Source organism: Lucilia cuprina, chromosome 4 (assembly GCF_022045245.1).
Source record: "Lucilia cuprina isolate Lc7/37 chromosome 4, ASM2204524v1, whole genome shotgun sequence".
Taxonomy (NCBI): Eukaryota; Metazoa; Arthropoda; class Insecta; order Diptera; family Calliphoridae; genus Lucilia; species Lucilia cuprina.
In genome coordinates this window covers 96,937,945-96,952,335 of record NC_060952.1, presented here as the reverse complement: position 1 = coordinate 96,952,335, position 14,391 = coordinate 96,937,945, and the positions used below count along the sequence as shown (strand labels likewise).

General features: G+C 30.1%; 1 protein-coding gene across 5 annotated transcripts; it reads left to right on the top strand.

Annotated features, from left to right (window-relative positions):
• The first annotated feature begins 1,673 nt into the window (after positions 1 to 1,673).
• LOC111680432 (glutamic acid-rich protein) lies at positions 1,674 to 13,320 on the top strand. 5 transcript variants are annotated; one of them, XM_023442073.2, is made up of 10 exons: positions 1,674 to 1,827; positions 7,150 to 8,037; positions 10,445 to 10,571; positions 10,632 to 10,721; positions 10,788 to 11,049; positions 11,114 to 11,599; positions 11,740 to 11,838; positions 12,274 to 12,530; positions 12,594 to 12,807; positions 12,869 to 13,320. In XM_023442073.2, the coding sequence occupies exons 2-10, from the start codon at positions 7,353 to 7,355 to the stop codon at positions 13,067 to 13,069; spliced, it is 2,421 nt and encodes an 806-aa protein (XP_023297841.2). In that variant the 5' UTR covers positions 1,674 to 1,827; positions 7,150 to 7,352; the 3' UTR covers positions 13,070 to 13,320. The 5 variants fall into 5 exon arrangements, with proteins under 5 accessions (XP_023297841.2, XP_023297839.2, XP_023297840.2 ...); XM_023442071.2 differs by having other exon boundaries at positions 7,150 to 8,400; XM_046948800.1 differs by having other exon boundaries at positions 1,694 to 1,850; positions 7,150 to 8,400.
• Positions 13,321 to 14,391: the final 1,071 nt, after the last annotated feature.

Sequence of the window (14,391 nt, the reverse complement as noted above, 5' to 3'; positions counted from 1 at the left end):
AATTAATAGATGTTTAATGATTTAATTTTAAAGTGTTGAAATTTGAATTTAATGTTTTGTACTTAATATTAAATTGTGGTAATTTTTTATTGTTTTGTGTGAAAAAAAGGTATTTCACCGTAATTATTTAACAAAAAATAATCATATATACTTATTTATAAAATAGAGTGTGACATTTATAATCAGTGATTGAAATGACTTAATGCTTGATGTATTTTAAATATTAATTTAAAATGCTTTTTTATAAAAAACAATTTATCTATTCTATCGAAGCATTGCAATAATGTGTTTGTTTATTATTGTATTAAATGTTTTAAAAATTTTAAATATTTTTATTTAAGATCAGATATTGGTGTTTCCCCGGGTGTATTTAAATATTAATTTGAGTTCAAACTTTTGGATAATACATAACCTAGCAGACCGCAAGATTATAGTCTATAGACTAGAAAATAAACGAGATAGTCTATAGACTCGTTTATTTAAGTATATTATAGACTGGAGTATAGAATAGACAATAGACTATATAGACTAGACTATAGACTATAGACTAGACTATAGACTAGACTATAGACTAGACTATAGACTAGACTATAGACTAGACTATAGACTAGACTATAGACTAGACTATAGACTAGACTATAGACTAGACTATAGACTAGACTATAGACTAGACTATAGACTAGACTATAGACTAGACTATAGACTAGACTATAGACTAGACTATAGACTAGACTATAGACTAGACTATAGACTAGACTATAGACTAAATTTTAACTAAAATGATTAAAAAAATCGAATTTTCACCTAATATCAGAACATTTACAAAAAATCAGATACATAAAATGGTTTTCACAAAACAAAGTTAGTTTTCAGGAAAATACAATTTTTAATATTTCTTATATTCAATTTATATATTAAATTATTCCATATAAATGATTTTGAAAAAAAAACACAATTGCATAAACATTAAAAAAAACCTCCAAAAGAAGAACAATGAACTGCCCCCCCAAAAAAAAAAGAAAAACGAACAAATTTTGTTAATTAAAATTAAATTTAAAAACATTTAGAAATAAACAATAATTCATAGACGACTGACTGCAAACAATTTTCTTTTTGTATACTAAACTCTACAAATCAAATGGAAATGACAAGAAAATGGAAATAGAAATGAACAAGAAAAACCAAGTGTAAGAGTGGGGGAACAATCTCCTTGTTAATGAAAATTTCGAAATACTATAATATACATACAACAAATGTGGTCATCCTCAGTAAACAATATAACAACAAGATAATGTTTAAACAAAAATTTTCTTAAAAATTATCATTAACACTCACTTTACACACTCACGTTTGCTCACGAAAATATTCCTTCCAAATGAAAAACACAAAAATTGAAATAATGCAAACGCCGCAAAATATTTTTTTTGCATTTGGAGCAACAATCAACAGGAGAATGAATGGATCTGCCAGACAAGAGAGCCAGAGTATAAAGAGCAGAACAGTGTTAAGATCCGGAAAAAAACTCTTTAACGGAAATATAGAATAAAATGCTGAGGAAAAATACTAAAACAATTTTTTTTATTACAGAGAAAATTGAAAATTTTAGATTTTTCTTCGTTTTTTTTTTTTCTTGGGTGTTTTTATTTGGCCAAATGAAACTTTTGCCAGCCATAATATGACTAGTTCAGTTTAGGCCGTGGAACGATATTGTCTAGATATAATTTTGTACGTTTTAGTGCGTAAGGTCGAACAAATACATATTGAACAAAAAAAAGAAAGAAATATATCTAAAGAAAATATTTCTATTTGTATGGAGAAATAAAAAAAGTATTGAACGAACAGTGCAAAGTGTAAAGAATTATTTTTATAAAAAAAGAATATATAATTGGAAATTAAAAAAAGAACAAATCTAAAAAAAATACTGGATAAAAATAACAAGAAATTTAAAAATAAAAAATAAAAAACCTTGAAGACTTTTAGTTGAAAAAAACACAACAACAACTGTTTAAGGTTTTTAAAAATATTAAAAAATATCGAATTAATATTAATTGCAACATTTATTGGCCTTAATTTGACATATTAAGAGTTTATTTTTTTTAAACAATATTTTTTCAATAATGCATATAAAATATTTATTTAATTAAATAATATTTTCTATATATTTTGTAGCAAAGTGGCACAATGAAAATATTCATTTAAATTCAAAAATATCAAAATATATTGCGTTATAACGCCTCCATAAATTTATTTTTATACAAAATTTATTATTATTTTTTTTTTTTTTTTTTTGTTAATTTTTGTCTGTTCTTTTTTCGTCGTTTTTCTCGGAGGAAAATAAACTTTTATTTTATATTTTAGTGTTTTGTATATGTGTACAAAAATGTTTTTTTTTTATTTTATTCGCCTTTATTTCAGACATTTCGGTTCGTTCTTTCAATTCAAAAAAAGTACACAAATAGTATTTATTGTAAGTATAACAAAGAATATATACGGCGGACTGAATGATGTGTGATGCTACAGTCGGTGACTGGCAAAAAGTTTAAGGGGTATTGGAAAATTTAGATAACTGTAGAAAAATTTGATTGGTGCATTAATATTTATGGAATTTTGATCGTTATCGGTTTTGGAAACCTCTCATTCGCTTTTACTTTAAAAAGTGTAGAATAATTACAATTCTAAAAGTATCTAATCTTTGTTGAGATATTCTCAGTCAATGGCTGACAAGAAGTTTATTCTCGGAAACTGTAAAAATGTTAGCAGGAAGGTATAGACCTATTTTTGCCTTCTTTGACAAACAATGTTTTCAAAAGCGATCCATTCTTTCTCTCTCTCTCTCTCTCTCTCTCTCTCTCTCTCTCTCTCTCAAAAGCTAGTTGTAGATCTTCACATCTGTTTAAACTAAGCCTTTAGTATCGATCAAGCACAAAATGGCACGAGGATTATCTGTACTTCTCTTAGATCTTAAGGCAAATAACAGTATTCAAAAGCGATCGTAATGTCTATTTGAAACATCTGATGAATATTAAATTTCTATTCCAAATGTAATTAATGTTTTCGCCGCATTGGGTAAATTTCGATATTATTTGTAAACAGTGGGAAAACTCCGATAGAAAAGTACAGAAATTGATACAATCCGTTGTCAAAAGTGAGTTTACCATGTTTGTTAACATTTAGACAACGAATGTGTATAAAATTTTAATTTCGACAACGAATTAGTACAACGTTGCATTATCTGACAAACGTAGTGTTGCAAACGGATGTTATTGAAAAATTATAAACACTTTGGTGTCAAATTGATAATTGGAAAACGTTTTCCCCCCGATGTGTTTGTTTTAAGCGATACCATGAGCAATTAGTGAATAAAATTGTGGAGTTTTTCCATGCAAAAGCGCCGCATTTAATGCTCATACATCAGGTTGGATGTGGCTTAAATATAACTCACTGCTAATCAGATTCATACAATATCTGATGCTACGGTATTGGATTTTGGTCAGATCCAATGATGAGATTGGATGAGATTGATTCGGAAAATGTTACCGTGACTGGCTTCTAGATGGAGTTCTGCCATTCCCCCTATTGCCAATTGAAGTGAAAGTTATGTTCCCTTAAAATTCACATTTCCCTCAAAGGGAAAATTGCTATAGTGAATTTATTGTGAACAATTCATTCACAATAGTTGATTTTGAATGGAACAGCTGTTCAATGTTTACAAAATTCCACCAACAAATTTGACAACAGGGGAATTATTTTCACAACAAAAAAGTTAGTGAACAAAAAGAATTAAAATCGAACATATTTCACGTGAATGAGTATTAACAATAGGAGTGATTATAGATCACTGATGATCGTACAAATTTTTTAAACATTTTTTATTTTTTTATTGCCGTGAAGCCTAGATCTTAGGAATCAGTTAAAGATCGAATTGTATTATTTTTTAAACATATTTATGGGCATACTCACCCCTATCGACAATAGAAGTAAAAATTTTGTTTTCTTGAAATTTTCATTTCCTTTGAAGGGAAAATAGCTATCGTGAACTTTTTCTATGGAACAGCTGTTCAATGTTTACACAATCCCATCAAAAAATTTCACAACAGGGGAATTTTTTCACGACAAACAAGTTAGTGAACGAAAAAAGTGAAAAAGGAAGATATTTCACGTAAAATGATTATTAGCGATAGGAGTGATTAAATCCAAACCATGTCATTATTTCTAGTGATGGAATCGCAAATACATTATTAATATTTGTTAAAAATGTTATTAATATAATTTAAAATAACTTAAAATCAATCTCTTAAATCTATATTCGCCATCGTCTGTATACATTCCAATAAAACAACATATGTAAATTTTTTTTTGTATACTAGCCCCATCACTTTTGTATGTGGCTCTTCATTCGTCGGTCTCATCCTACAACCAAATATCTATATAAACACTAAAAACATTTTTTTCACAATTTTCACCAAAATAAAATTAAATCGAGTAAAAATAAAGATTGAAAAAAAAGAACAACAAAAACGAAACAACGACACCAAAAAATTTTATTTTAAATAAAAACAAAAATATGCGAATAACTCGGGGAAATTTGGAAACAACTGGGAGTGAGAAAATGAATTGTTGGCCAATTTTGTTTTTTTAATGAATAAAGTGAAATGATAAAAATATTAAATGATCAATAGAAAAGCATTTAACCAGCTAATTTTAATGGAAAAATTGAGGAGAATATAAAATGCAATGGAAAATATTTTGTATTAATTTTTAGATATTAAAAGTTAAAATTTCTGTTATCTATTATATGCACGACTTCAATTTAAATATTACTTTGCTAATAGGCTGTAAGTTAAGCATGGAAGACTAAAAAGAAAAAAATATTAGGTTTCTACATGTTCCAGAAATTGTTCTCTAACTCAATACTAGTAATTTTCTCAAACATCATTCATTCTTCTCTTTTCTAACTGTAACAGTTGGTATTTCTGCGATCTAGCTTCGAGTCTCATGGTATCAGAGAGATTTAGCAACTCTACAAGAAAACCAAAGTGCGGGAAGTCTTCTCTTTTTCAGCTGTAACAGTTGGTGTTTCTGCGATCTACCTACGATTCTTATGTTATCAGATTTAGAAACTCTTTTCCTTGAAGCACATAGTGTAATCTTTAAATAAGCGTTAGATAAATCGAGAAAACTTAGATCCGACTCAGAACCAAAATTTTGATCTAGTCAAAACTGTAAATGGTTTTAACTAGTATCATTCTTTTCTTTACTCATTTACTTTCTAACAAAAATCTCACGTTCAGGAATGTCGAGAGTTTTAACGTGAGCAACTGCCTTGACGGCCTTATCTCACGGTGGTCTTTTTCATCCACTGGGTAGACTTGAGGACGGTCTACCATCGCCCCTTTGTTCTTCAATGAAGAACGCAAGTGGCAATTATTGTACATTGGTTCTGTCTGGTCCATGCACAAGTACTTTGCTGGAGAACTCTAGCTATCTAATCTCTTAACCATTGGATGGCCTCTGTTGATTCGGCAACAGCACCTTGAGACGTAATCGGTAGGCCGAAGTACGATCCATCAATAGGCCGTGGACATTGTTCTTACTCACAGAGACACACTGAACAGAGTAAACTCTGAACATATCTGGACAAGGAAGGAAAATTCAATGGTATCAAATGTATATGATACCTTTCATACATCATCATTCAACCCAGCACACATCTCATTCATACGACACATTCATAAGAGAAAAACATACGACACATTCATTAGGTAGACGGGTGAGGTAACGAACCTCACATTCATCCCGTACCATATACAATTAATACCAACTCATTTCCAACGCTTAGTTCCACAGTCACTCAGCTGTGGGGTATCTGTTATTTTCGGCAACAGCACCGAACATATCCTCAAATATTGACTATTAGTGTTTTAACCGCCACTTACTTTCCCCGGGAATTTGGGTTTAAACCACAGTCCTGCGGCCAACTGGCCACCCGTAGTACCAGATTGCGCGGAGCTCTGCTCTGACCTCTGGCAATCTATGCAAGGACTAACCAAGACAGTAACCAAGCAGAATTCAGTAACCAATTTTTCAGTCCCGTTCAGACTGGAGGTATTGGCCACCTCTTTATACCCCGGGATTGCAATAACACCAAGGCGGAGGTCTCGCCAAGGTAACATGCCCCCGGGGGGCAGTCTTACGGTCTATAGTTCTAGTTGATATTTTAAACTGCGATCAAAGTTTTCTATAGTCAAATGGCAGTTTAAACGTATTCACCCCTATCGCCATTCAACATTTCACGTGAAATATGTTCACTTTTTTCTTCAATTGTAAACAATGAACAGCTGTTCCATACAAAGTCAACTATTGTGAATTCACAGCGAGTTCACGATAGCAATTTTGTCTTTGAAGGAAATCAAAATTTCATATGGAACAAAAATTTCGATAGGAAATTATTACTTACACGGTAGATTCTTTACTGATTACGCGAATGACCTAAAGTTTTTATTGTTAGGACAGCTGTAAGAACCTTAGAACGAAAGCCCAAAAAATAGAGTTGTGCAGTTATCGAGTTATATACTTATGAATAATCCCAGCAGTTCGAGGAGTCCATTCATTTACAGACATTTCCATCAACGTTGTACCACCTAATTTTCCTTCCTTACAAACTTCCTAAATTTGATTAATGAAGCTAATTAAACATATTATACATAAATTTCTGTTCCAATTCAATAAATCAATTCGTATTTATTTATTATTTAAACATAAATGTATAATAAAGACAATATTCCAACGTCATGGGTATAAAAAAATTATATATAAATTTTCAGTATTAGTAAACAAATTTGACTATAAGTCTGTGCCAAGAAATTAGAAAAAAAAAAACGAAACATCATTTTTTTGTTTTTAGTTCAGTTTGTTAGTGATGCTAATATTTTAATATTCATTATCTAAAAATAAAACTAAAAATCAAAAAATAAATAAATTTTGTATATAAAATAAAATGTTAAATGCCTTTAGGAAACAAAAACAGTTGTTGTGTTTTAAAATTTATATTGAGTAGCAAAATCAAAGAAACAAAATTTATAAAAATATAAAAAAAACATTTTTAAATAAAATATAAAAATATTAAAGATAAATTTTTCACTTTCACAGAACGAATAATTATTTAGTAAACGACAAAGAAAAGCGCAAACAAATATTTGATTAGTCATAAAAATTAAATTATAATAAATTACAATTAAACGAACATAAACAGAGTATTTAACTAAATTAAAAATGTTTTAAGTGATTTTAAAACTTGGTTGAATAAAAAACAAGTTGGAAAATATTTATAAAAGTTATTTAAAAGTAAAAAAATGCCTTTTGTTGCACCAAAAACTACAACGACTAGTGGTAATGCGGCGGGTCGCACCACATTTCGACCACCATGGGTTAAAGAAGATGGAGCCCAAAGTGGCTTAAAACCTACCACCAAAACCTCCATACCCTGGGCGAGAAAAAGCATAGACGTTAAAGAAACTGAAACTCCCAATGCCAGTATATTAAAGAAAACTACTCCCTCCACTACTGCAAACAAAACGAATGCAGAACCCAGTGCTACTTTAAAGAAAGCTAGTGAATCCTTGAAAAAAACCAATGAACCTGTTAAGAAAATCACTACACCTGTTAAAAAGGAACCCGAAACCGTTAAAAAACCTTCCACAACATCAGCCAGCAGCACAAAAACTTTAGCGGCTAAGAAAAAGGAACCCACACCACCCTCTTCATCGGAGGAAGAAGAAACCGATGAAGAGGAGGAGGAGGAGGAGGTGGAAGAAGAAGAAACTGAAGAAGAGACAGAAGAAGAAACAGAAGAAGAAACCGAAGAAGAAGAATCCGAAGAAGAAGAATCTGAAGAAGAGGAATCCACAAAAGTACCAGCTAAAAAACCTCAACCCCAAACCAACAACAATAGTAGCAAAATCCCCGCAACAACGACAACAGTAGCGAAAAAAATTATTCCCCCCAAGACACAACCACCCAAAAAAGAGGAAGAAGAAAGTGAGTTAAAACGACGTTTTTCGCTAGAAAAACCTAAACTTAGACCGGTTGTTGTTAAACGTGACAAGTCTATGAAAAAAATCGAAGATGACGATGAGGCGGTCGAAGGTGAAACCGAAGAAGAACGCGAACGTCGTTTACGTTTTAAATTAGAAAAACCCAAATTGCGTCATGTTAAACGCGAAGAGAAACCCTTACCTAGTAAAAGTTCAGAGAATATTTTAAAAATACGTCCGGTTTTGAAGAAAGTACCCAAAGTCGATGAGGTAATTAAGGAAACGAAAGAGGAACCTAAACCCGAATTTAAAACGAAAACTTTACGTAAAACACCGTCAATTAAACGCGAACCCAGTATCAAAAATGGTAAGTTTAAACGGGTCAAAGTTTAGGCAATACTGCTTTTACTCTTTTCAATTGCTACTATAACTATTGAAGTTTTTACTACCACTATAGTTTTTTAATGGCTGCTGTGTGCTACAAATATTGGGGTTATCAGAATTGTTCAGTTATGAAAAGATTTGCTTATAGAAAAGTTGTTTAAAATGAACTTGAACTAGAACTGAACTAGAACTGAACTAGAACTGAACTAGAACTGAACTAGAACTGAACTAGAACTGAACTAGAACTGAACTAGAACTGAACTAGAACTGAACTAGAACTGAACTAGAACTGAACTAGAACTGAACTAGAACTGAACTAGAACTGAACTAGAACTGAACTAGAACTGAACTAGAACTGAAATAGAACTGAACTAGAACTAAAACTGAACTAGAACTAAAACTGAACTAGAACTATAACTGAAATAGAACTGAACTGGAACTAATGAAAACTTTAGTGATGTTTGTTCAAAATTGAACAAGTTATCTCGCCTCTTCTGCATTTTGATTACTTTTACTATCGAAAATTGGTATTCCCACAAAAAAAAGAAATCGTAAGAAATAGAAGAACAATGTCATTTTACTTCAATGCTTAACAATTGTGTATATTCTGCATTACTATCGTAATTACGTTTTCTAAATTGTTTTTTAGTGACGGAGCTTCGAATCGAAATGCAGAATACTAGAGTTGCCAAACGGAGAATTGAAATGCAGAATAGGGGTGAATATTCTGAATACCTTAAATGATTTTTGATACCATTTACAGTGGAATATTTAAATTTTTCATATATCATATAGAAAATATCCGCTGCAAATAATTAAACGAAAATCATGTAGCACACAGCATGCATAATTATTTTTTTTAACATTTTAAACAATTAGGAAAACAATCAACGAAGTTAATATGCCTCTTTATAACCCAACCAAACAGCTTTACTTCAACATGACTCTGACTATTGCAAAAACGCGTTTCCTTCCTCTTTTGTTAAATAGTTTTTCTACTGTTTTTATTGGTTTTTATTGAAAATGAATGAAGCTTTTTCAACCTTTTTGTAAATATTTTTCGTGCGTTATTATTCTGCAGTATGCAATAATAAATATTTTTGAAAATAATAAATTTATTTTTTTGCGGTAATGTATTTTTAAAGGAGTTAACTTGTGTGTATCATTGATATTTTGTGTTTCATTTCGCTTTTCACAAAAACAATTTTCAAAAACACAATTCCATATTTTATGGTTATGATTTTATTTTATTTTAGTTTGAATGGAACAGATGTTCTTAATTAATAACACCTAAATAAAATGGCATCAAATAAAACAGAAAAATTTTTTCAAAATTAGGTCATTAAAATACAAGTACAAATACAATAGAATAGCAAATGTACACACACACACATTCTACAAATATTTATTTGCACAATCATAAATAAATAGATTTCAATAACAATTTGATAGTTTTTTTTTTTTCTTCACACATACCTCAGTTTAAAATTGAATTTTATACAATTTTATTATGGTTAATTAGATGAGAAATACATATAAAAGTATTCGTCAAATGAAATTTTAATTTTTTTATAATTTTTTAGAAAAAGTTTCTTAAAATGAAAAAGAACTCTAAAAATATTCTAAAGAAAAGTTGTTTAAATTCAAAAATGTCTTTCTAGCGAAAATGTTGTTCAAATTTAAACAAGTTCTTCTAAAAAAGTTTTTCAAACTTAAATTTGTAAACATTTTTATAAATTCTAGTAATTTTAAAAAAAAAATTGATTGAATCTAAAAAATACTTTCCAAAGAAAAGAATTAAAACAAGTTTTACTTACAAAACTCATAAACTCCTTATACAATCCATTTCACTGTAAATAACTTAGTAGCATTCTTGAAATCAACATATAAATACTAACATCGATAACAATTTCTAACATTTTATTAAATTCAAAACTCATCTTTTAAAGAAAATTTAAAATTTTAGAAATTTTCTGCTTTAAATTGCAATAAAAAATAATAATAAATTGAAATTTGTATAAATCTAGTTCCGGCACCACCACCATTGCCGTCTTTGGTGCCCAAGGCTCCCCCACCACCACCACCACCATTGGGTAAGCCAGGTGAGAAAAAGGAAGTATCAGAGGCTCGTAAACAAGCTATAGAAAAACTAAAGTAAGTCCAAAGCAAAATTTAATACAAAAACATAAATTTTAAAGAAAATAATAATTATAGAACAAGACCACGTCGACGACCTGATTGGTCGGAAATGATGAAAGAAGTAGAAAGTGGCAGAAAATTACGACATGTGGAGTGCAATGACAGGTGAGTTGGTTTATAATTATAATTTATTTTATAATTTTTCTTATTATTTCTTATTACATAACACAGATCTCAACCCATACTCACTTGCAAATCAATGACCAAAGTGGATAATAAATTTATTTATGAGACCGAAAAGGATAATTCACACAACAAGCTGTTAAAGCAAATCCAGGGTGGCATTAAATTGAAACCAACACAAACAAATGATCGTAGTAAACCATTCATAGAAGGTCTAAGGAAATTCCGCAGACAAATGACCATTGAAGAGCAGCTACAAAAGTCACAATCTAAAGTGAATATGTTAGGTAGTGCTCCAGGAGCCACAGATGTAAGTAATATTACTAATACTAATAAAGTGTTAATAATAAAATAATTGAAAATACATTTTGTAGACAACCGATGGTGCTGCACCCTCAGCTAGCTCTACACGTGCCGGTAGTATTGTTTCCGCTTTAGTACTAGACGATCCCAGTGGTGATGAACTCGATGACATTGATAAGATACGCGATGACTTACAGAGCACTAAACAAATGTTAGCACTCGAACTGCGTAATCGTGAGGCTCAAGAGAGAGAAAATAAAAAACTTTTAGCCAAAATAGCCACCTTAGAAGCTGAACTAGAACGTGAAAAATCAAGAGACAAAACTTTAGAATATGGTTCAAGAATTATTGTTGCCACCATGGAAACCACACCGGAATCAGAAGAAGCTTTTGTTAATTCATTGAAAAAGGAGGCAGAAGAATCTAAGAAAACAGCTAAGGAATTAGAAAAGAAATATTTAACAACGGGCGAACAATTAGATCAAGCTAAGAGTGAAATTGAAGAGCAAAAGAGACAAATACAAATGTTGGAAAGAAAATTGGCACAAGCTTTACAGGTAACATTTAAAAGTAAAATTATAATAAACATCTGTACTTAAATTGTTATTTAAATTTATTAAGTATGGAGTAATTTGCTTTATTTGCTTTAGTTTATTGCTTTAATTAAACAATTTTGGCTTGCTTTGCTTTATTAAAGGGCCATCAGCTTACTAACTCAACGCAATTTGAATTTTGCTATGATTATGATGATCTTGATCACACGCTATCGTTCTATCATCATAATGGCAAGCATAAGGTATTTTAAGAAATTTTCTAAAACTATTAACAAAATCTTCTTAATTACAAACTTTAAAACTTCTAAATATAGAAAAAAAAGTACTTCATAATATTGTTTACTTTTTAAGAACTTTTCTATAGAAAAGTTGTCTTCAAGTTCTGAACAATCTGAACATTCTATTGAAAACTTGTTCAGAATTTGACAACTTTTTCTATACAAAAAATGTTCAGAAACTGACAAATGTTTCTATATAAACATATTTTAGAATCTGACTACTTTTTCTATAGAAAATTTATGTACGTTTCTGTAGGAAAATTGTTCTTCTAACAAAATTTAAACTAACACTTTCTTATAAGTCGAAGTTTTAACAAAATGTCCAAGATTCTAAAATGCTTCCTTTTGTAATGTGTTGAGATTGTACGATTTCTAAATTTTCATTACATGTACTATTAGGGTGGTGGCCTGGACTCTAGAAGAGCCAGTGATGTTCACAATGGTCGTGATAGTTCACCAGACTTTGACTTGGCTGAAAGTGAAAGTGATCCAGATGAGCCAGAAGAAAAGAAGGCCGAAAGACGTGAGAAACGTTTGGTCAAGGAAGTTAAGGTATTGCGCAGTAAATTAACCAAGGTAAAGGTAAAAGAAGAAGCTGCCAAAAAGGAAAAAATGGCACTCAAGGAAGCTATGAAAAAGAATCATGTCATACTCAAGTAAGTATTGAAAAATATACTTTATAGGGAATTTGTTTTTTAATTACTCGATGGAATAAACAGGGAAGAAAAGAAGAAATTCAAGAAACTAGAAAAGGAAGTACACAAAATGGCAGCCTCGATGAAGGAAGATGCCGACGAGGATGAAGAGAATGAAGATGATGAAGAAAAGGAAGAGGAGGAGGAAGAAGAATCCGAAGAGGAATCTGAGGAAGAATCTGAAGAATCAGAGTCTGAGGAAAGTGGCAATGAGACAGAAAGTGAATCAGAAGCAGAGGTAAGTTTATATTGTCTAGAAATCTTAAACAACAACTTATGTAATTTCTTTACATTTACAGGATGCCCCCAATTCGGCCAAGAAGGAGAACTTGGAACCACGTCTCAAGAAACATGAGGGACGCTTGTCTGCTATGAAAAAATGCAATGTCCTATTGCAGGCCAATGTCGACAATTTGCAAGATGAAATTTCTCAAGTTCGCTACAAGGCCTCCAATCTACAATCTGAATTGGATTCTGTGCTGGCTGATTTAGGTTTTTAATTGACCCAAAAACTCTACACACCCACACTACACGTACACACTCATACATAATAATTTATTATTTACTATATTATAGTTTTCTTAATAAACATTTACATACATTTTATATCGATCTATGATTGTTGTCTAATAAGAGAATTAAATTTTCTTCTTACCTTTTTGTAAAATGTTTTTGTTTGTACAAGTTTTATAACACGAATTAAATCCAGTAAAACATGAAAATTCAAAATAAAAACTATCCCACACCAACACTTGAACAACGAAATTCACTTTTTTTCAGTAGGAATCGATTTTTTTGTTTAAATGTTTGTTGTTTTTTCAGTAAAATTCAGAATTGAAAGTGGAAAAATATTATAATTGCAGCCGGCAGGTGTTTACACAATTTCACAACAAATGCTACTTCTTGTTTTCGTGTTATTTATGCTTTAAGAATGATTAGCTTAGCAAAGACAACAACCCGTAGGCGTTAGAAACGTCAAACACAAACCTGTAAAATGTGAAAAGGGTTGCCATTAGTTATAATTAATTAAAAATATATAGTATTGTATATTTTAGAAACATTATATATTTTTTACAAGAATTACATAGTTTTACATACCTATTATATTATATTTAAGCTATTTGTAAGCAAATATATAATTTTATTGTAATAATTTAAAATAACTTTGAATTTTTCAAATAATTTTGGCCAAATTTAAAAAAAAAATACAGAAAAAGTTCTTATATATAAGAAAAGTTGTCAGATCCCATAGAAAATTTGACAAATTCTGTACAATTTTCTATATAAAAACTTTTTTAGGAAAATTCTCAGTCTTTAAACAGTTTTTTCTATTGGAAAAATTTCTTAGATTCCGAACAGTTGTCAGAATTTCTTTTAAAAAAAGTTGGCAGAACAGTTTATTTGTAGAAAAAGTTGTAAGATTGATAACAGTTTTTCTATAAAAAAAAGTTGACATATTCTGAAAAGTTTTTCTATAGAAAAAGTTATCAGATTCTGAAAAGTTTTTCTATAGAAAAAGTTATCAGATTCTGAAAAGTTTTTCTATAGAAAAAGTTATCAGATTCTGAAAAGTTTTTCTATAGAAAAAGTTGTCAGATTCTTAAAAGTTTTTCTATAGAAAAAGTTGTCAGATTCTGAAAAGTTTTTCTATAGAAAAAGTTGTCAGATTCTAAAAAGTTTTTCTATAGAAAAAGTTGTCAGATTCTGAAAAGTTTTTCTATAGAAAAAGTTGTCAGATTCTGAAAAGTTTTTCTATAGAAAAAGTTGTCAGATTCTGAAAAGTTTTTCTATAGAAAAAGTTGTCAGATTCTGAGAAGTTTTT

Coding starts and splice junctions, on each gene's coding strand:
- LOC111680432 (XM_023442071.2), top strand. CDS start 7,353: ATGCCTTTTGTTGCACCAAAAACTACAACGACTAGTGGTAATGCGGCG. Junction 10,722..10,787: donor CATGTGGAGTGCAATGACAG/GTGAGTTGGTTT, acceptor TACATAACACAG/ATCTCAACCCATACTCACTT. Junction 12,531..12,593: donor AAGAATCATGTCATACTCAA/GTAAGTATTGAA, acceptor TGGAATAAACAG/GGAAGAAAAGAAGAAATTCA.